Consider the following 23,541-nt stretch of genomic DNA (forward strand, 5'->3'; position numbering starts at 1 on the left):
CCCGCCCAAATTTTTCTTCCTCACCTTACGGCAGAGCAGGGAACTCAGCTTTAGATTCTCCCTGTACTGGAAAGGGATGTCGCAAGGTTGGGGGAAGAAACCTCTGAGTTTGCGACCGTAGCTGTCGCTTTCCGGCCAATACAGAGGTGCCTGAAGGCTGGTTGGGGTGGTGAGGCCCGAGGCAGGTAAGAAGCCTCCTCCCCACTTCGGTTTGTCTCAGTTTGTCCCGGCAGTGGATCGCTCTCCCACCCACTCAGATTCTGGCGTATCCGTACTCCCTCCCGATTCTGGACCTGGATTCTCAGTGCCGCCGGTCATAGCCCCCGCCCCTTTTCAAACACGCACGCTCTCTCCACCCACTGCCCCCTCCATTGTCCCCGCCCCGACCTCCGTTTCCATTCATTCCTCAGACTTTTCACTGAGTGGTTTCCATGCCTTGGGTTCCAGAATGTCAGAGGCGAATGAAATGGTGTCAGCTTTTTGAAGTGCTTTTATATAGGAGACCGTGAGAGAATCCGCAGTGGTAGTACAATAAAGTGACAATAGAGAAAAATGCACGGGATGCTGTCTGCGCACAGAAGAGGGGTCCCAGGTTGTGTAGGAGGATAACGTGAGGAAGCCCTTTCCAGGATGACTTTTGGGTCACTTTTAGAGGACTGTGTTAAAAGACTAGTAATCCAGTACCTGGTCAAAGAAATACGAAAGGAGGTAAAAGCAGAGAGAATAACGGGCGCAAAAGCATGTGACAGTGGTGGTCTGAAAGAGTCAAAAAAGAAGTAAAATAAACCTGATGGAAACCGTACTGGTGTAGACTTCCCTTTAAAGAAGCATCGTTATAAAGTGAGAGAAATGAGGAACGAGAATATGGCCCTCAGGAATGTTTTCTGTTTAGGTAGAAGACTCAAAAGCGTACCATGAAACCGAGAAGTGGCCTCTTCGAGGGTGAGGGAGGCTAATTTATAAGATCAAGATCACTAGTGGAACGCAACCTTGTATGTGCATTTGAATCACCTGGGAAACTTTTTGTTAAATAAAACCAATACTGTTGCCCCACTCTAGACCAATTAAATTCTGGGTTGTGCCAGGTGTCATTACTGTTTTAAAGCTCCACAGGTGACTCTAATGCTAAAGATTGAGACTCACTAAACTAGAGAGAAGGAAGTTGAGACAGTTGGCTCTGTAACATTAAGATGGAGGTCATTTAGCCGGGCGCGGTGGCTCACGCCTGTAATCCCAGCACTTTGGGAGGCCGAGGCGGGTGGATCACGAGGTCAAGAGATCGAGACCATCCAGGCCAACATGGTGAAACCTCGTCTCTACTAAATATACAAAAAATTAGCCGGGCGTGGTAGCAGGCGCCTGTAGTCCCAGCTACTCGGGAGGCCAAGGCAGGAGAATGGCATGAACCCGGAAGGCGGAGCTTGCAGTGAGTCAAGATCGCGCCACTGCACTCCAGCCTGGGTGACAGAGCGAGACTCCGTCCCCCACCCCCAGAAAAAAAAGATGGAGGTCATTTAACTACAGAGAGGCTTGGAGATGGAATGAGAAACTTGAGCGGCGTTATGTTTGGAATAACTGGTCTGGGAAATGCGAGAAGGAGCCACTCTTGCCTTTCTCTTCAGCACTGTTCATTCCTCAGTGTTTATCAGGTCCAAATTAGTTACTTGTCTCTTTGCTCTCCCGTTCCCTTCCGTCCAGGATTGGTCAGCTGTTGTCTCCAGCCTTACAGCTCAAAGGCCATCCCCACTTCTGTCCCCAAAATGATCAGAGCTAAGCCAATTTATGAGATGCAGAGACCAACATCCAGAGCTAAGCCAATTTATGAGATGCAAAGACCAACATCCACTCTCATAGAGATTACTACATACAGTGCCTTGCCAATTTAGAATCTTTTTCTATTATTTATCATTTAAGTTAGTAATGAGATATAAAGATATTTAAAATACAGCTCAATTAGGATGGAAAATTACCGTATTAGGGAAAGCAGGCCTTTAAACAAAGAATTCACTTGGCAGGCAGAGAAGCTGTATGAGGTAAAGACCAAGACAGTGTATGGCTGCTCTCTATTAACTAGGGTTAATCCAAAAACCTGTCTATCAGACCCAGATAAGAACGAGTTATTGTTGTCTAGTATGGCTAGAGCATAGTATGGAGAGTAGAGGTGGGACAGAGATGAAGATGATAAAGTGGGTGTGAACAGATTATGAGGAGCCTTGAATTCCATGGTGAAGAGTTTAGATTATATTACTAGAAGTAATTAATAAGTACAAAAAAGGTTCTTAACCTCTTTTACCCAGTGGACCTTGTTGGCAGTCCAGCTTATAGATTCAGTCTCAGAAAAATGTTCTTAAATATATAAAATAGAATACGCAGTAATATAAAGGAAACTAACTTTGTTAAGTTTTTAAAATATTAAAACGAATGTGTGATATATATGCACTTTATGCATTAAATAAAATCTGGCAGCAGGTCTAATTATATAATTTCTAAGTAGTGATGACTATAAATTATATTTTGAAATGCCTGCAGCAACTTTAATGTGATGTGAAAATATCAGATTTCTATTGGTAAAAAAGAGAGTGCTAATATTGTAGTTTGTGGTCCACACTTATTGAAGAAATACTAAATTTCAGCTACTGATTATTGAAAACAAAGATGCAATTGTTTTCCCAGTCTAAGTTCACAGAACCCTGATATTCTAGCCACATCCTGGTCTATGGATCCTAAGTTTAAAAATATCTCAGTATAATGGTTTTAAGCAAGAGCACGACATCAAATCTGTGTTTCAGAAAAATGATGAAGCAGTGTCACTTCCCAACCTCTCTGCTGGGATGAGAGGCTGGCTCTGGGGCAGCAACCAGTACTATCCCACTGTTTCCTAATAACCAGGGCCTGCAGAGGGACTGAGCTTGTGGGTGTATATGTCTGTGAGAACAATACCAGAAAATAAATCAGGAAAGGTAGATTGGGGCTATTTTTGTGGAAATCATTGAATGCCAGGCTGTAATTTGTAGTTACTTTGGTAGACAATGGAGGGCTGTTAAAATTTTTGGAGTAGAATAATGTGATTAGAGTTCTGTTTGAAAATCTAGAATAATGTGCAGGTTAGATTATCAAAAGAGAAGATAGGAATGAAGAGACTAGAACAATAAGTCAATTAATTTTTGAAAAATGGAATCTTGGGCCAGGTGCAGTGGCTCAGGCCTGTAATCCCAGCACTTGGGGAGGCTGAGGCAGGAGGATCACTTGAGCCCAGGAGTTCAAGACCAGCCTGGGCAACAAAGTGAGACCGTGTCTCTCCAAAAAAAAAAAAAAGAAAATTAGCCAGACATAGTGGTGCCTGCCTGTGGTCCCATCTACACGGGAGACTGAAGCAGGAGGATTACATGAACCCAGGAGGTTGAGGCTGCAGTGTTCATGCCACTGCACTCCAGCCTGAGTGACAGAGAGCCTGTCTCCAAAAAAAATCTTGAGGTGATCTCTAGAGTCTGCTAAATTCCTTTATTTCCACAATGTGCTGACCAGTCTAGAGTAACATACATTGGAATAAATGGCATACCTGTCAACAGGAATATATACCCCAGTGTGGGAGTCAGTTAACTTTATGTGGTCAAGAGGCTAGCCCAGTCTTTTGTATTATAAATGATATTGTTAGTACTTCTAATAAAGCAATGGCCTTACCATAAGTTCACAGATCTTGCCAAGGCCTTCCTCAGTCAAATTCCGTCTATACCTGTGAGTCCTACATTTCTGACTTTTAAAAGTCAGAACCTGTCTATACCTGTGAGTCCTACATTTCTGTCTTTTAAAAGTCAGAACTCCTCTCTTTTTGCCAATTCCTTAAACTTCTTGGATGGGAAAGAAGTTTAGTTTAAACACATTAGCAAAAGAATGGGAAGTCCTCAAGGCCCAGGCAACCCATCTCCTTTGAAACTGATCAATACCGGACTATAAAAACTTACTGCTCAAATCCAGCTAGTACCCAAAGTTATGTACTGTCTATATACCTGTCTATACCTGTGAGTCCTACATTTCTGACTTTTAAAAGTCAGAACTCCTCTCTTTTTGCCAATTCCTTAAACTTCTTGGATGGGAAAGAAATTTAGTTTAAACACATTAGCAAAAGAATGGAAAGTCCTCAAGGCCCAGGCAACCCATCTCCTTTGAAACTGATCAATACCGGACTATAAAAACTTACTGCTCAAATCCAGCTAGTACCCAAAGTATGTACTTTTTAAATGTATTCTAAACAATTGAATTTGGGGTTTAGGTATTACTGATCCAAATGAGTCCTATAAAATTAACTTCCAGAACTGGGTTCTCAGAGAGGCCACCATTACCACCTTCTTCAACATGACTAGCCTATATTGACTTTCTGTCCATCAAATAATTGGAGGCCATTTGGGTGGTGATAGGAAGAATCAAGTTTATGCAGAACTTGAGGTTCAGCTATCTGACACCTTTTGCGGGAGGAGGAGGAGTAGGTCTATCTGAAATCAGAAATAATACCTTTATGAGGCTTTTTAATAATTTTTATTACTTACAGAAAATTTCTGAAAGTTCCTTTCTCTGGCTCCCAATTAAATGGCTTACTCCACAATCAACTTATAAAAGCACTGGATCATTGTCTTGATCCCAAAAAATTTGTCCCAACTATAGTTACTATTTTGAGCATCTGTATTATTGTTTGAAAACCTTAGGCTTGCTTTCCCTGATGGCCAATGAATAAAACTCTCAAAGTCATGTGATTCATTACTCATTCATTCATTAGATATTTATTGAACCTCTACTATGTGCCAGGCACATTTTTGAAACCCACTAATGAGCAATTTGTAATGACAATTTACCTCTTAACTATCTATGAAAAAAATAACTTGCCAGGATTTGAAATCCTTAGAACAAATGAGATTAAAAGATCATAGCTTTTTTGTGTTCTTTCAAATAGTGTGTTTGCATAGAGCTGCCATGTGCTGACCACAGTGATTATCTGTGAAATGAGGTAAATCATGGCTTTAGCTTAACCACTCCTTACCACATGTACTAAAATAAAGTTCTGTCTACACCTTTATAAAATACTATCTTACACAGACGTCTTATTAATTCTAATGGCCTCTCCACACCTGACCCTCACTCCTAGTCATTTCAAAGTTTGCAATTGTGTAAAGTCATTTCTCAGAAAATTTGAAGCAAAACAAAGTCACCACAAGAAAAACTTGGTATACACCAGGTTTATATTGAGGACAAAAACTGTGACACAATTACAAATGGAACTTTTTTTTTTTTTTTTTTTGTGATGGAGTTTTGCTCTTGTTCCCCAGGCTGGAGTGCAGTGGCGTGCTCTTGGCTCACCACAACCGCCACCTCCTGGGTTCAAGCGATTCTCCTGCCTCAGCCTCCCGAGTAGCTAGGATTACAGTTGTACACTACCACGCCTGGCTAATTTTGTATTTTTAGTAGAGACAGGGTTTCTCCATGTTGGTCAGGCTGATCTAGAACTCCCGACCTCAGGTGATCCACCCGCCTTGGCCTCCCGAAGTGCTGGGATTACAGGCATAAGCCACCGCACCCAGCCTACAAATGGAACTCTTGAGGTAGAAATGGTAGACCAGGAATAAAATTATTTTCATGGTCAATGACATCTTAGCCATTGATAGCTGTGCCTAGTTACAGAGCAATAAATGGAGAGCCTTGGTGTTAGATGAAATCCTAAAAAGTCACCTGTTTTATCTCCTTGGCCCCAGACAGAATAAAGTGGAATTTATAGCAATAGAGTTACCAAGCATCATCATCACACCAAGTAGGTTTCGTACTTTGAGAGCTGAATTCCTCTCTGAAATATTGATGTTACAGGAATGTTGTTTAAATTCATAGCTCATTTATAAAATTGAGAATATTTCTTATATTTATAACTGTGTTGTGTTTTCCTGAGTTTTTCAAGATATGTTTCACTTCTGTATTTTGCTCACTCAGGAAAAATATTTATTTATTAAAACTCTAGCTTGTCAGGCACTGAAGTTAGAAGGATGAGTAAAATCTAATCTGTGTGCTCAAGAGGGTTATATAATAAATCTTGATGGTCATTCTTACATGCCACATTATACAGATCTCCAGATGGCTTAGGCTTAGTTTTAAAAGGAAACGTTTAATTGGGGGGAAATTGAAACCCCAAAAAAAAGCCATGAACTTCCTTCCTGAAAATATTTTTGCCATAAAAAGCATATTTGGTCTTGGATGTGATTCTTTTTGTGAAAGTGCAAGTCGAATCAGACATTAGAAGTTGGACATAATCTTCTAATTTTAGTAAACATCAAATTATTTTTAAATATTTGTGTTTGAACATTTATGGAAAAGAGATTAGATTTACCTGTTTTATCCAGAGGACAGAAGTAAGACTCAGAAGTTGAAAAAATGGAAATATTTTATGTCATTATAAGAGTGGGAACTGGTACATCTTTTCTTCCTCTTCAATATGGAAATCACTGTATTTACTAATTATGTGTTCATTATTAAAAAAAGGGGAAAAATTAAAGCACAATATCAAAAGGTAGAAGGAAAAAGGCAAAAAAGTATTAATCCTATTTCTTAAAATGATATTTACACTTGATGGATATCGTTCTTGATTATTTTTCTGTATATTTTTATCATATACAGATGTTTATATCAAAGCATATTATGAACATTTTTCTGTTAATAAATTTGTATTGACAATATTATATTTAATGGCTGAAAACTATTCCATCATGTGGAAAACCTGTTGTTTAATTTACCAGTCCTTTTTTGAACTCCAGATTGTTTCCAGTTTTTCTGTTACAAATACTGCCATGGTGAGTATCTTGTTGAATTTTTGCACACATTGTTAATGTCTTCCTTAAGATAAATTTCTTAAAGTATAATACCTACATATATAAATTTCTTAAGAATTCCAATATAATGGCAAATTACCCTTGAAAAAGCTTGCATGTATGACAGTCCTATCAAAATGAGGCATCATTTACTCATTTCCCATAATCTCTCAGCAATGCTAATTATTATTAGTTTTCTTCATCTTTGCTAACTTGACAGGTAAAAAAATGAAATTTTATTTTAACTTACATTTATTTGATTACTACTCTGATGTCCAGTGTCTTTTCATGTGTTTATTGACTAGTCATGTAAGTGTATTAACTAATATTTTCTAACAATTTTTTTTTACTTTTTAACATTTAAATTTGTATTCTATCTAAAATATAATTTGATGTAAGGTATGAGGTGAAACTCTTTACTTTTTTAATCAAATAATTAACAAGTTGTGCCAATGCTACTTATTAAAAAATCCAGCAAGCATATCCCATACTTCAATATACAGATAATAAAGTACTGATAGATATTCCTCCAAAAAATAGAAAGACTATTTCGTGGTTAAATAAGTTTGGGAAAAGATCATACGAAAGAAAGTTAAAATTTTTTATCGCCAAACTCTCGTTAGCCTCTAGTGTGTGTGTGTGCATTAGGAGTTAGCATTTCCTAATTTAATTAACCATGTAATCTTTTTTCTTTTTTCTTTATTTATTTATTTTATTTATTTATTTTTTTGAGATGGAGTCTCACTCTGTCGCCCAGGCTGTAGTGCAGTGGGGTGATCTCGGCTCACTGCAACCTCTGCCTCCCAGGTTCAAGCGATTCTCCTGCCTCTACCTGCCAAGTAACTGAGATTACAAGCACGCACCACCATATCCAACTTGTTTTGTATTTTCAGTAGAGATGGGGTTTTGCCATATTGGCCAGGCGGGTCTCAAGCTCCTGACCTCAGGTGATCTGCCTGCCTTAGCCTCCCAAAGTGCTGGGATTACAGGTGTGAGCTATTTTTTTTAACCATGTAATCTCACTTCATAGGTATTTCAGGAAATACCTTTGAAAGCCTGTGGAACTGAGCTGTCCAGTATACTAGCACTAGCCACATGTGGCTATTTAAATTTTAGTTAATTAAAATTACTCAGTTCTTCAGTCACACTGACCATATTTCAAGAACTCAATAGCCACAAGGGGCTAGTGGCTACTGTATTGAACATTTTGCAGATAAAAGAAAATTTCCGGGCCAGGCACAGTGGCTGATGCCTGTAATCCCAGCACGCTGAGAAGCCGAGGTGGGTGGATCACGAGGTCAGGAATTCAAGACCAGCCTGGCCAAGCTGGTGAAACCCTGTCTCTACTAAAAAACTACAAAAATTAGCCAGGCACAGTGGCAGTCGCCTGTAATCCCAGCTACTCGGGAGGCTGAAGCAGGAGGATCGCTTGAACCCAGGCAGCAGAGGTTGCAGTGAGCCGAGATTGCGCCACTACACTCCAGCCGGGGCGACGGAGTGAGACTCCATCTCAAAAAATAAAGAAGGAAAATTTCCGTCACAAGAAGTGCTATTGGACAGCACTGCTATGGGAACATAATGTTCAGTGGAACACGTGAACACGCTGAAAACACTGGAATAATCCATAATTTCTCCTGATTTGTCAGGCAAACATGATTATTACTACACTATGAGAACAGACTCTCTCATTGATTTGTAAAGACTCCATCATCATATTTAAAATTTCTAATCTACATATGATTTTTTTATTCTATTGATTTATCTACTTCTGCTCCAATACCACACCCCTAGTTTTAAGTCAAGGTTCTGCACCTTTCTCTCTGAGAGCAGAAATGAAGAATTCTTGCATGGAGTAGGAAATTAGATTAGAAGTGATAGTAAAGGCGCTTTCACTTCCCAGACTCTAAATGTAAACATTTCTCTGCCGAACTTGATTTATATTATGTTGAGCTGTATACTCAATTACTTATTCATTTATTCTACAATTATTTATTGAGTACCTGCCTGGTAAGCACTGTTTTAGGTCCTGGGGTTAAAATGGCAAACAAGGCAGACAAGGCCCCTTGTCGTCTTATTTTCATAGAGCTTACATTCTTGTTTTGGAGAGGGAAAGAGAAGAGGCAGGGGGAGGAAAAAAGAATATGAACCAATAAACAAATAAATGAAAAAACTATCACATAGTCATCAGTGCTATTCAAGGAATTGAAATTAGAGTGATAGTAACTGGTGGCCTCTTTGTTTTGGCTGCCCTGAGACCTCTGTGACTTAGTGGCATTTAAACTAAGATCTGGCCAAAGAAGGAGCTAATTACTAGAAGGTCCAGGCAGAGCTAGTACCACCCTCAGGAGGGAAAAAGCTTGGTGTATTTGAGGAGTAAAAAGGAAGTCTTTGTGGCTGGGTCTTAGTGGGCAAGCAGGGAAATAATAGGAGATAAGGTTGGAGAAATAGCTGAAGCCACATTTTCATGTAGGGTTTTGTAAGCTAGGGTAGGGAATTTTCATTTTTTTCTGAGTATGATAGCTACTAGAGACTCCTAAGCAGGGAACAGACCTGGCCTAATTTAAATTTTTAAACAATTATTTTGATGGAGAATTTATTGGCACAGTCAGTAGTGGAAATAGGAGACCTGTTAGGCTAGGTCAAGAAAGAAATGGTGATAGATTTGACTAAGGTGATAGTAGTGAAGATGGAAAGCATTGGACAGATTTAGAACATTTAGGCTATAGAATCAACAGGACTTGTCAATTGGATGTGAAATGTGAAGACAATAGAAAACTCTGGGATGAGCCTGGGCAACATAGTGAGACCCTGCCTCTATAAAAAAAAAAAAAATTAATTAGCCAGACATGGTGATATGCACGTATAGTGCATATAGCTACTTGGAAGGCCAAGGTGGGAGGATCACTTGAGCCCATCAGTTAAAGGCTGCAGTGAGCTATGATTGCACCACTGCACTCCATCCTGGGCAACAGAGTGAGACGTTTTCAAAGAGAGAGAGAGGGAAAGGGGAGAGGGGAGAGAGGGAGGGGAGGGGAAGAAGAAAAAACAGAGAGGAGAGAGAGAGAAAGAAAAAAACTAACTCTTGGATGATGTCTGTAATCCATTATATAGTAACCAGGTTCAATTTTCAGTCTGATTATGGCAGGCAAAATTGGGACACATAAGACACCAATAAATATATTTTAACCAAATGAATAAATTTGCTTTAATAAATGTTTCTCTCCTGTACACATTTAAGCTGCTAAAGCATAAGCTTGTGCTCATTCCTTTATTATTAGGGAATCTGGCTCCTAAGAATTTGAGGTTTATGTCATAAACACATCAGCTATAGGTAATTATTAGACTGTTCCCCTGAAGTATCCAAGCCAACAGAGGAGACTGAATGAAACAGAAAAAATTGCCTGCCACAGTTGCAAAAGTTCTGTGAGATTCTCATATTTTATTTTTAAATTTCATGCTGATTTTGCATTTTATGCCCAAGTTTATGTTAATAATTAAAATATTTTTAGTTGCTGATTTAAATGTTTTAAGTCAATGATTAAGTGGTTTAGCTCTTTCCCCTAAAGTTGGTCAAATTAAAGCTCTAGGAAGATGCCCTGTGATTAACTTGTGTTTGTTTCTTGGACTTTCTTTGTTGCTATCTGCTGGCACATGGGCATGTATCCATTTAGAGAAGCACAGATGCATCTCTGAGCATTTGTAGTTTGGTACAACTTAAAATCGTAGCCAAAGGGAGTGAGGAAGGCAATTGCATTTAGAAACAACTGACTTTTATAATCTGCACTTACTTTGTAATGTTTTTAAAAAACATACCTGAATGAGGCTGTTTCTCTCTTTTTATTTTTTTAAGGAACTCTTACTGAATAATTAGAAAAAAATGAGTAAAGGTCACAATTCTGGAATAGTATGTTTTCAGTAAAACAGATTTATCTGGAGTACTACTTAAGTCAATAGCCAACAGGCTTATTTTCCCTGAAGTTTTGAGAATTGCTGTATGCCATATAAAATCCTTGTTAATTTAAAACTCTAATACATATTTTAATCCCATAAAATAAATACTTATACATCTATAAAATAGACAATTATCATTAATATCCATTGTAAATTAGTATTTTTAAGCATTTCCATTCATTAAAAATCCAGATTGAGTCCAGGTGAGGTAGCTCACGCCTATCAACCCAGCACTTTGGGAGGGCTAGACAGGAGGATCACTGGAGCCAAGGAGTTCAAGACTGCCTGGGCAGCATAATGAGACCTCATCTCTACAAATTTTTTTTTTTTTGAGACAGTTTCGCTGTTGTTGCCCAGGCTGGAGTGCAATGGTGCCATTTCGGCTCACTGCAGCCTCCGCCTCCTGGGTTCAAGTGATTCTCCTGCCTCAGCCTCCCGAGTAGCTGGGATTACAGGCATGCACCACCACACCCGGCTAATTTTGTATTTTTTATTTTTTTTAGTAGAGACTGGGTTTCTCCATGTTGGTCAGGCTGGTGTCAAACTCCTGACCTCAGGTGATCCGCCCACCTCGGCCTCCCAAAGTGCTGGGATTACAGGCATGAGCCACTGCGTCTGGCCACATTTTTTTTTTTTTTAATTAGCCAGGTGTGGTGGCAGGCACCTGTGGTCCCAGCTACTTAGGAGGCTAAGGCAGGAGGATCACTTGAGCCCAGGAGGTCGAGGCTGCAGTGGCCGTGATTGCACCACTGCATTCCAGCCTGGGTGACAGAGTGAGACCCAGTCTCAAAAAAAAGAAAAAAAAAAAATCCAGACTGAAACAGCAGTAACACCTCCAGTTAAAAGTTAATCTGGCCAGGTGCCATAGCTCACACCTGTAATCCCAGCATTTTGGGAGGCCAAGGTGGTGGATCACCTGAGGTCAGGAGTTCGAGACCAGCCTGGCCAACATGTTGAAACCCCGTCTCTACTAAAAACAATACAAAAAATTAGCCAAGCATTGTGGTAGGCACCTGTAATCCCAGCTACTCAGGAGGCTGAGGCAGGAGAATCGCTTGAACCTGGGAGGCAGAGGTTACAGTGAGCTGAGATCGCGCCATTGCACTCCAGCCTGAGCAAGAAGAGTGAAATGCCATCTCAAAAGAAAAAAGAAAAGTCAATCTATCTGGAAACTGCCTTTAAGATAGTTTAATAAATATCCCCAGTGCTTTATTAGAATTGTAAAAGTTCTTAAAATTAATTCAACCTGGAAATTTATAGATTACATAACAGTGATCTAGAATAGGGATTGGCAAACTTTTTCTCTAAAAGGCCAAATAGTAAATATTTTAGACTTTGCAGACTACTCTGTCCTTAGAGGTCAAAAGTAGCCATAAACAGTATGTGAACAAATGAACATGACTTTGTCCAATAAAACTTTATTTATAGAAGCAGGCAGTGGGCCAGATTTGGCCTGCAAGCTGTAATTTGCTGACCTTTGGACTAGAAAACTAGAATGTTTTAGGATTTTTTTTTTTTTTTTTTTTTTTTTTTTTGAGATGGAGTTTCGCCCTTGTTCCCCAGGCTGGAGTGCAATGGTGTGATCTCGGCTCACCGCAACCTCCGCCTCCCAGGTTCAAGCAATTCTCCTGCCTCAGCCTCCCAAGTAGCTGCAATTACAGGCATGCGCCACCATGCCCAGCTAATTTTGTATTTTTAATAGAGACAGGGTTTCTCCATGTTGGTCAGGCCAGTCTCGAACTCCCGACCTCAGGTGATCCACCTGCCTCAGCCTCCCAAAGTGCTGGGATTACAGGTGTGAGCCACTGCGCCCGGCAGGATTTTTATAAACAGGATGACAGAATTTAAAAATTGGCAGAGATGACAGCTTAGAATCATAGAATATAGAGCTAGTGGAAACTTAGAAAAGAGCTAGTGGAAACTTAGACATCAGAATAACTTGGAAATATCTTAAAAATGCAGACGCCCAGATCCTATCCCAGGTGTATGCTCTTTAAAATCCCCACAGATAGGTGGGCATGGTGGTGCATGCCTATAGTCCCAGCTACTCAAGAGGCTGAGGCAGAAGGATGGCCTTGAGCCCAAGAGTTCAAGGATGCAGTGAGCTATAATCACACCACTGCACTCCAGCATGGGCGACACAGCAAGACCTCATCTCTTAAAATAATTTTTTTAAATCTCATAGATGATTCTAATATGCTTCCCTGGCTAGAACCACTGTTTACCTGGTCCAGACCACTCAGTTTACAGATGATGAAGCTGAAATTCATAGGTTAAGTGACTTTTCCAGAGTCAAACAACTGGTTAATTGTAGATCTGAACTGAATCCCAGGTCTGACTCCCTAACTAATATTTTTTCTACTGAACCAGCAGCTTCTTCCCTTGTATCAGCAAGCCATCAGAATGGCTCCTATTGAATTGTGAATTTTCCCTTCAAGTTGGTTTTTATTACTTTTTATTTAATTACCTTGTTTTTTATAACAAATATTCAAGTGGTATGCATCTTAAGGATTTTAGGATTAATAAGAAGTAATCTCCTCCTTCTATTAAAATTAAACCTTTGTTAAGGAAGTGTTCTACACTTATGAATTCAATATTAGCTTCATTTAGTTACAGAATTTGGAAGATACAATAAACTAACCCCTGTAATGACAGGGTTTGTGTATACTGACAACACATTAACATCATTGCTTCACTCAGATTGAGAGAACAATTTTCCCTGGACTTAGCATTCTCTCTCCTTATGCCAAAGATAAAGCACAAGAGCAGAGTCATGCCATGGCTAGTTCCATCTTTGATAACTTTGTGGCTTTATATAAAGAGACAAGTGCTTTATTTTCAAGAAATCTTTGGGGTCCATTATTGCCACCTCAAACATAGGGAACAGGGAAGGAAACTAAGTTTTTTTGAGAGCCTACTGTAGATCAAACAAGGTGCTGAGTGTTTTCACTCATGTTTTTAATTTGTGTAACAACCTGTGATTATGTTATTACTACCTCATCTTACAGATGAGGAAAATGAGGCCCAGAAAGAGGATGAATAACTTGCCCACGATCACTTAAATAGTAAGTGGCAAGGTCAGAGCCTAGACCCAAGACTTCCTAGCTCTAAAACATAGAACTATGTGTTTGGTAAGATTTTACAAATAGAACTATAAGGAGGTCATTGGCTCCCCAGTTGACTCACCTTTCTTGCCCTTCCCCTAGTCTTGCTTACCATCCACCAAGACCAAGTACACAGATCCTTTTAACTCTAAACGAATTTACTATTAACAGCAGAACAATAAAGGATAACAGGCAAAGCATAAAACCAAAGAATAAGGATATTACAAAGAATACAGAAATCTTAAGTGGCCTTATTTCTTTTTTTCCCGTAATCTAAATTTTCTGACTTCCCTTTAAAAATATTTCATTCATCTGGCAAACATTTATTGCACTTCAGATATGCCAGGCACAGTGCTCACTACATAGAAAAGAAATATTCCTAAATGATTATAGATGGCTCTTGGTTTTTTGCTAGGTCCCCTTCCATCTCCTTTTCTCCCACCCCATTGATAATGTTATTATCATCCTCTCACTCACCCCCAACTGAAACCTTCAGACCATTTCATAATTCTTTTTTTTTTTTTTAAACAGAGTCTCACTCTATTCCCCCAGGCTGGAGGGCAGTGGCGAGGTCTCGGCTCATTCTGCCTCCCAGCCTCATAATTCTTTTTTATCTACCCTCCTCTGATCACTTATTGAGTCTTATTGATTCTCTGTCTACAATATCTATTCCTCCACATTCCTACTATCATTTCTCCTGCTTTAGGTCATTACCTCCTACCTTTACTTGCAATAAAAATCTAATTGGGCTGGGCACAGTGGCTCATGCCTGTAATCCCAGCACTTTGGGAGGGCGAGGCGGGCGGATCACCTGAGGTCAGGAATTCAAGACCAGCCTGGCCAACATGGTGAAACCCCGTCTCTACTAAAAATACAAAAATTAGCCAGGCATGGTGCCAGGCACCTGTAATCCCAGCTACGCGGGAGGCTGAGACGGGAGAATCGCTTGAACCCGAGAGGCAGAGGTTGCAGTGAGCCAAGATTGCGCCACTGCACCCCCAGCCTGGGCGACAGAGTGAGACTCACCTCAAAAAAAAAAAAAAAAATCTAATTGATCTCTGCTTTCTATTTTTCCCTTACCAATTAGTTCTATATATTATAGCTGAATTATTATCTTCCCAAAGCATTGACCTGGCCATTAATGGCTCCCACTTCCTCCAGTATAAATTTCAAACTCCTTCACTGGAATTCAGTCTGTCACCACTTAGCTTCTAAGAATCCTCTAATATTTGCCTGCACCTCTACTACTCCCACTTCATTCTAGCACGCTAGACTATTCAGGATTCTCTCCACATTTGAAAGCACTTTCTTTGCCTCTCTGTCTTCCACATGCATCCAACTCCACCTGTCCTTCAAGAGCCCACTTTTATGCCACTTTCCTCAAAGCCATTTCTGATCTGAGCACTCATTCCTTTTCATCCCGTTAGCCGGGAATGATTATTCTCTCATGAATTCCCATACATTCTGTTTGTGCCTCTTATGGATTTCTTATCTCATTGACTAGAAGCCACCTTATACATCTTTGTATCTCCCATAGCATCTAATATTAGGTGCTCAGTAGGTATTTACTGACTAAAATAATGGTATATGCAGTACGTGTTCATTATAACAAAATAGGTTTAAGCTCAGTAAGGGTAGAAACTGTTTCATTCTCACTCTATATTGCCACCCCCTGACACAAAGGAGAACACTCAGTAAACATTTGTTAAATGAAAATACATTACAGTTATCAGTCATTGGGTTATAAATTTCCTGATGCCATAATAGATACCTAGAAACACTTTGTCTTTTTTTGTTTATTTGTTTTGGGGGTTTTGTTTTTTTGGATGGAGTCTCGCTCTGTCACCCAGGCTGGAGTGCAGTGGCGCTATCTAGGCTCACTGCAACCTCTGCCTCCTGGGTTCAAGCTGTTCTTGTGCCTCAGTCTCCCTAGTGGCTGGGACTACAGGCACCCACCATGCCCGGCTAATTTTTTGTATTTTAGTAGAGACAGAGTTTCACCATGTTGCCCGGGCTGGTCTTGAACTCCTAAGCTCAGGCAATTTGCCTGCTTTGGCCTTATGTTGTATTGTAAAATCCTAGTTATGTATGTTTCTTTATTTTATATTGACAAATACCACATGATAAAGGTCATATATTCTTATTCTCACTTTAAGCTGGGCACGGTGGCTCACACCTGTAATCCTAGCATTTAGTGGGGCAGAGGCAGGAGGATAACTTGAGCTCAGGAGTTTGAAACCAGCCTGGGCAACAAAGTGAGACCCTGTCTCTACAAAAATTTAAAAATTAGCCAGGCATGGTGGTACGCACCTGCAGTCCTAGCTACTCTGGAGGCAGAAGCAGGAAACTTGCTTGAACCTAGGAGTTTGAGGCGGCTCCGAGCTATGATTGCGCCACTGTGCTCCAGCCTGAGCAACAGAGCGAAACCCTGTCTTTAATATAAAAATAAAAAATACTGCCTTTTGGCCCAAAATGCCATCTTCCAGTAATTCGCCAAATGACTAACACAAAGGGAAAGAGGAGAGGCATCCAATATATGTTCTCTAGGCCTTGGAAAAAACATGGAGTTGTTCCTTTGGCCATGTATATGCGAATCTATAAGAAATATGATATCGTAGACATCAAGGGAATGGATACTGTTCAAAAAGGAATGCCCCAGAAGTGTTACCATGGCAAAACTGGAAGAGTTTACAGTGATACCCAGCATGATGTTGGCATTGTTGAAAACAAACAAGGGCAAGATTCTTGCCAAGAGAATTAACGTGCATATTGAGTGCATTAAGCACTCTGAGAACAGAGATAGCTTCCTGAAATCGTAAAGGAAAATGATCAGAAAAAGAAGGAAGCCAAAGAGAAAGGAGCCTGGGTTCACCCTGAAGCACCAGCCTGCTCCACCCAGAGAAGCACACTTTTTTGTTTGTTTTTTGTTTGTTTTTGAGACAGAGTCTCGCTCTGTCACCCAGGCTAGAGTGCAATGGCGCAATCTCAGCTCACTGCAACCTCTGCCTCCCGTGTTCAAGCGATTCTCCTGCCTCAGCCTCCCGAGTAGTTGGGATTACAGGCACCCACCACCACGTCTGGCTAATTTTTGTATTTTTAGTAGAGACGAGGTTTCACCATGTTGGTCAGGCTGGTCTCGAACTCCTGGCCTCAAGTGATCCACCCACCTCATCCTCCCAAAGTACTGGGATTACAGGTGTGAGCCACCATGCCCAGCCTCAGAGAAGCACACTTTGTGAGAAATAATAGAAAGAAGCCTGGGCTGCTGGTAGGTGTTAGAAAAAAAACTCTGGACTATAAAAAATAAAAATAGAAAATATTTTCACTTTACAGAAAAGGAAAGTGAGAGTTAAGGAAATTTAGTAATTTATTTATGATCACACATCCAATGAGTAACAGAATTGAATCTAAAATTTAAGTCTTCAAATACGAAGTTTAGAGTTATTTTTGGCAAAGGGTGGGTTTGGCTAAAGGCTAGTTGAGTTCTATTTGCATTAGAATTTTTGGAGTTAAACTTGCTGTCATGCTGTATGGAACAGAATTAAGGCCTTGATTAACATTTTGTCTATGTGCTTGGTATTTTAAAAATCAAACAGGCAAAACACAAAAACTATTTCTGAAGAAAATCTTAGCCCAGCTTGTGGACATTCCCTTCAAGGTGAGAGATGACTGACTGTTGAGGCAGTCTTCTTGTAGGTTCCTTTCCCTAGTTGGGTTGGTGTTGAAGACTGGGTGTGATTTCAGCAGGCAGTGTAGAGAGTAGGTCTCCGGGTTTTTGCCAAGCTATATGACCTGGCACTCACAAGTATGCAGTGTTTATTGAAGACATGGGAGACAGATGCTGTAGCCAGGGAGCAGTCATTCTGCCTTTATATTTTAAACTCTTACATCAAGTCACATCGACAAGCTGATTACCTAAACTCTGTCAAATTGCTTTCGTTTGATTGATCTGTGCCCATTTGCCATAAGGCTAGATAGTACAGATTATTATAGGAAACAATCCTGTCTGTTTCATCTGTTGTAAGGATACTGTGAGGCACTATTTGTTATGATGCACCATGTCTTTTATGAAAATCTCTTGAGAAAAAACTATCCGACCATAATACAAAGAATTATTTTACCTCTCCTGAGCAATTGCTTTGTTTTTGTCTTATGGACATTGTGAATGTTTACCTTTGTCTGGTCAGATGCCAAAAAGCTTAGAGCCAAATTTGTGGCCCACCCATAACAAATGTGCTCTGTGCCTCATTAACTTCATTCTTGGCTCCAGTTTATGTCCCTCCACTAGTCCTTTTTTCTTAAGAAGATCCTAATTCATGCCATCTTATTATATATTTTTTCTTTTTTCTCATAAGTAGCCTTATGTTGTTTCTCAAGTAGTCAGATTATGACATACTGTGTCTACATAAAACCATGTTGGATGCCCCTTCATTTACTTTGGCTTTTTTTCTTGAGGGGTGTATTGATTTTTCATATAGGTTTTTGCAGCGTTTTGTTACACGAAAATGGTTATATAACAAAAATTATTGCTTAATAGTGTAGACAAGTGGTAAAATAACTGGTCTAATGGTCAGAATTGATTAAATTGATGTCATAATTCTAGTCTTGTCTTTTACAGCATTATTACTGTTTTCTTATAATATGCTTTGTTTTGCACTCTCAATCTGCATGTGACAGTTTATTGCTGTGTGATTTTCAGCAATATTGTCGTGCTTCCAGGTCAGTGCATAACAGCTAACTCTCTGTTAACTCTCTTGAGTCTGTTAGGCTCAAATATTCTACACCCATCAGACTTGTCTCACTTTGGGTGGTCACAAGCATATTAATTTCATCACACAACTTGTCTTGCTTCTCCTCTAAATTAGTCATTCTTTTATTTAGACAAGATAATGTGAATGGATATTTGTTTTCAAACCTCATTTTCTTTGATTGGTTTGGAGCTCAATCTGGATTTTCTGATTATCTTACTAATGTCATCTAATTGATAAATATTATTGTACAACTTTTTAAACTCTTTTAGTACTTCCAAGTAAAATTATTTGGTCTTCTCTACAACTCTCTAGGGTATGTAAGGTGGGTATATGCCTTTTTTACAGATGGCATACAAAAATGATTAAATGATTTTTGTATGCCATCTGTAAAAAAGGCGTATACCTTTTTAGAAAAACAAGGACAAAGTCATTTAAATGACTGCTCAAGATGATACCAGCAAATCAGTGGTAAAACTAGGACTAGACCCAGGTTTCCAGAATCTTATCCCATACTACCTTTTAAAAGAAGTCAAAAGAAGTTCTAACTTATATTGTAAACATTACTTCATCTTTATCATACCCCTTGAAGCTAAAGCTATGAAACAGGCAAACACATGTTATATCACTCATGCTCATAGCAGGGCAGAATCAGGAATGAATTTCATTTGTATTAGTCTCATGATTCTCTGTTTTTAAAATTACAGTTCCTTTTAACTACTACCGTAATCACTGTCACGTTCCATTATGGAAGGAGGAAGCAATATTTTATCTTATCTTTTGAAAATTAATGTTGAGGCCAGGCGCGGTGGCTCACGTCTGTAATCCCAGCACTTTGGGTGGCCGAGGTGGGTGGATCACGAGGTCAGGAGATCGAGACCATCCTGGCTAACACAGTGAAACCCCGTCTCTACTAAAAATACAAAGAATTAGCCGGGTGTTGTGGCGGGCACCTGTAGTCCCAGCTACTTGGGAGGCTGAGGCAGGACAATGGCGTGAACCCGGGAAGCGGAGTTTGCAGTGAGCCAGGATTGCGCCACTGCACTCCAGCCTGGGTAACGGTGCGAGACTCCATCTCAAAAAAAAAAAGAAAAAGAAAATTAATGTTGAAATGGAAAGTATTTCCCTTGGAAATTAGTAACTTTTTAGATTCTTTGAATTCATCTTTAATATAAAAATAGTTTGTTATCATTATGCATATTCATTAAGGAGCCAAATAATACAGTTAATGGTATGGTGTTTGGTAAAACATTAGCTATAATTTTAATCAATCTCTGTGCTTCAAGAGGATATTTAAAATTCATGCTTACTGTGTACATGGCAAGTTTCCAGTTCTCATTCTAATTGTTTACATGTAGCACATAAGCTAGAATTTCTTATAGTTACAGTTGACCCTTGAACAACACAGGGGCTAGGAGTGCCAACCCCCGTATGCAGTCAAAATTCTAGGTATAACTTTTTTTTTTTTTTTTGAGATGGAGTCTTGCTCTGTTGCCCAGGCTGGAGCGCAATGGCATGATCTCAGCTCACTGCAACCTCCACCTTCCAGGTTCAAGCAGTTCTCCCACCTCAGCCTCTCGAGTAGCTGGGATTACAGGCATGCCCCACCACGCCCGGTTAATTTTTGTATTTTTAGTAGAGATGGGGTTTCACCATTTTGGCCAGGCTGGTCTCAAACTCCTGACCTCAAGTGATCTGCCCACCTTGGCCTCCCAAAGTGCTGGGATTTCAGGCGTGAGCCACAGCACCCAGCCTAGGTGCAGGATTTGACTCCCTAAAAAAATACGCCAGGTGCGGTGGCTCACACCTGTAATTCCAGCACTTTGGGAGGCTGAGGCGGGCGGATCACGAGGTCAGGAATTCGAGACCAGCCTGGCTGATATGGCGAAACCCTGTCTCTACTAAAAATACAAAAAAAAAATTAGCCGGGCGTGGTGGCACATGCCTGTAATCCCAGCTACTCGGGAGGTTGAGTCAAAAGAATCGCTTCAACACAGGAGGCAGAGGTTGCAGTGAGCTGAGATCGTGCCACTGCACTCCAATCTGGGCGACAGAGTGTGACTCCGTCTCAAAAAAAAAAAAAAAAAAAAAAAACTTTACTACCAATAACATAGCCAATTAACAATAACATAGCCAATTAATACATGTTTTGTAAATGTATTATATACTGCATAATATATACCTTACCAATAACATAGCCAATTAACACGTTTTGTAAATGTATTATATACATTTACAAATAACCTTACCAATAACATAGCCAATTAACACGTTACCTTACCAATAACATAGCCTTACCAATAACATAGCCAGTTAACACATGTTTTTTAATGTATTATAAACTGCATTGTCACGAAAAAGTAAGCTAGGGGAAAATATTAAGAAAATCATAAAGAAAAGAAAATATATTTACTATTCATTAAGTGGAAATGGATCGTCATAAAGATCTTCATCCTCCTCTTCATCATGTTGAGTAGGCTGAAGAGGAGGAGGAAAAGGAGCAATTGGTCTTGCTGTCTCAGGGGTGGCAGAGGCAGAAGAAAATCTATGTGTAAGTAGATCTGCACAGATCAAACCCACCTTGTCCAAGGGTCAACTGTGTATTTTTTTTACCACAACCCTATAAAAGTAACTACTATTTTCCAGCCGCATTTTACAGTCAGGTATTTATTGACAATAATATTGTCTTCTGGCTCTTGTTCAGCTTCTGGAATTTCTGAGCAGCCCTCGTCAGTACAAGATGGACCCCGTAGTCTTGAGTTACATGGACAGTCTACTGCGGCAATCAGATGTCTCACTATTGGATCCGCCAAGCTGGCTCAATGACCATATTATTGGGTTTGCGTTTGAGTACTTTGCCAACAGTCAGTTTCATGACTGCTCTGATCACGTCAGTTTCATCAGCCCTGAAGTCACCCAGTTCATCAAGTGCACTAGCAACCCAGCAGAGATTGCCATGTTCCTTGAACCTCTGGACCTCCCCCACAAGAGAGTTGTATTTTTAGCCATCAATGATAACTCCAACCAGGCAGCTGGAGGAACCCACTGGAGTTTATTGGTCTACCTCCAAGATAAAAATAGCTTTTTTCATTATGATTCCCATAGCAGGAGCAACTCAGTTCACGCAAAGCAGGTAGCAGAGAAACTGGAGGCTTTCTTAGGCAGAAAAGGAGACAAACTGGCCTTTGTGGAAGAGAAAGCCCCTGCCCAACAAAACAGCTATGACTGTGGGATGTACGTGATATGTAACACTGAGGCCTTGTGTCAGAACTTCTTTAGGCAACAGACAGAATCACTGCTGCAGCTACTCACCCCTGCATACATCACAAAGAAGAGGGGAGAATGGAAAGATCTCATTGCCACACTTGCTAAAAAGTAGCTATTGAAGTATATTTGCGACTTTTGAAGGCTCCTCTTTCTGCCCTTCCCCATTTGTTGGATGGCTGCAATCTCAGTGCCTGAGGGAAGATGCCTAGTAGAGGAAAGCTTAATACTCTTTTTCCTGAAAGAATATCATCCTCTGCATTATCCCCATGGAACGTTTCACTTTAACCCTGACTGGGGAGCAATATGTTCTGTGAAAATATCTTGAAATTGTACACCAAAACCTTACAACCAACTTATTTGAACATTTATTACACACAAGGTTTAAGTAAGACTTTTCTTATTGGTATATAATTAATTTCCTTTGGTCTCCCTTATCCACATTGGCTTATTCTGGAGGAAAAGCAGTGATCTATAAAACAAATCAAGAATATATTAAATCTAGAGGAATGCAGAGAAGAAAACTATAAAACAGAACCAAAAACTTGTGGCACAGCCTACATAATTAAGAGATCAACTGGCTGGAAGCAGATCAAGGCCTAACTTCATTCAAGACCTAAATATTATGAGACTCAGTTATTCAGTTTTATGTGATATCTCTTCCATTCACCATGCACAGGCTTTTCCAGCTATCTATATAATGTTTGCAAATATTTGATAAAGATGATGTTACCCTATCTTCCTCCATCTGATTCCTGGAATGCTTGAAGAAAGGGGAAATCTTGAGTAACCTCATTAAAATTAATGTCTGGTGGACCTCTCAGTTTGCTCACTGATTGGGTAGACTTGCTACTCTGGATTAATAGCTGCTTTTCTCTGCCTTGTCTATTAGCCATGCACACACTTCCTCCTTATATCCAAAGTTCTTTGGTTCTAAAATTCATAGTTGATACCTTCCCAAGGTTACCTGTTGTTTCAGATAAACATTTGTGCTTCCTGATAGTTATAGGTTTTCCTCTCTGTCCTTAATTCTGGCAGAATTGTTTTTAGTTATGTCATGGTAATTTCAGGATGATTTTTGTATCTGAAACTTAACAGACTTAGAGTTGGTTTGTTTTTTAAATATAAAGGAAGAAAAGTGACCTTTCTCAGCCCTTTTACTTAATTAAAAATGCAGGGAATGTAATTTGTAAAATGTGGAACCAAGAGTAAAACGAAATACTATCCCTCCAGAAGCATTGATGTGTTTCAGTTGTTTCAAATAGTAAACAACCAGATGACATGTTAGGTACACACATTAATTCTATTCCTAATGAGAATTAGATTGCAAGGCCTATGAGAGTTGAAAACCAAAGATGAGCTTCAGCCATGAAACTTATTTCAGCTACCTCCCCAGCCTAACCCTGCACCCAGCCCTCATGGCCCAAAATAACCTCACCACTCAGTGACCACAGAGAAAGTAACTTGGTTCCTTTTAGCCAAGAAGGGAAAACACAGTAAGGGTAAATAAGTACAGGTTACATAGCAGGCCTGAGTGAGCAGGAGCTGAAACTAAAAGTCAAAGAGAAAGCTATCAAAAAAAGTTTCCATTTCAAGTCGGTACATTTTGGATAAAAACCAGTCCTAATGGAA

General features: G+C 39.8%; 1 protein-coding gene across 2 annotated transcripts; it reads left to right on the top strand.

Moving 5' to 3' along the window:
• Positions 1 to 48: 48 nt before the first annotated feature.
• Positions 49 to 23,144, top strand: SENP8 (SUMO peptidase family member, NEDD8 specific). 2 transcript variants are annotated; one of them, XM_008971880.5, is made up of 2 exons: positions 49 to 185; positions 21,350 to 23,144. In XM_008971880.5, exon 2 carries the CDS (start codon positions 21,386 to 21,388, stop codon positions 22,022 to 22,024), a length of 639 nt encoding a protein of 212 aa, XP_008970128.1. In that variant the 5' UTR covers positions 49 to 185; positions 21,350 to 21,385; the 3' UTR covers positions 22,025 to 23,144. The 2 variants fall into 2 exon arrangements, with proteins under 2 accessions (XP_008970128.1, XP_003818597.1); XM_003818549.5 differs by lacking the exon at positions 49 to 185 and adding an exon at positions 10,971 to 21,196.
• Positions 23,145 to 23,541: the final 397 nt, after the last annotated feature.

The sequence above is a fragment of the Pan paniscus genome, chromosome 16 (assembly GCF_029289425.2).
Source record: "Pan paniscus chromosome 16, NHGRI_mPanPan1-v2.0_pri, whole genome shotgun sequence".
Classification (NCBI taxonomy): Eukaryota; Metazoa; Chordata; class Mammalia; order Primates; family Hominidae; genus Pan; species Pan paniscus.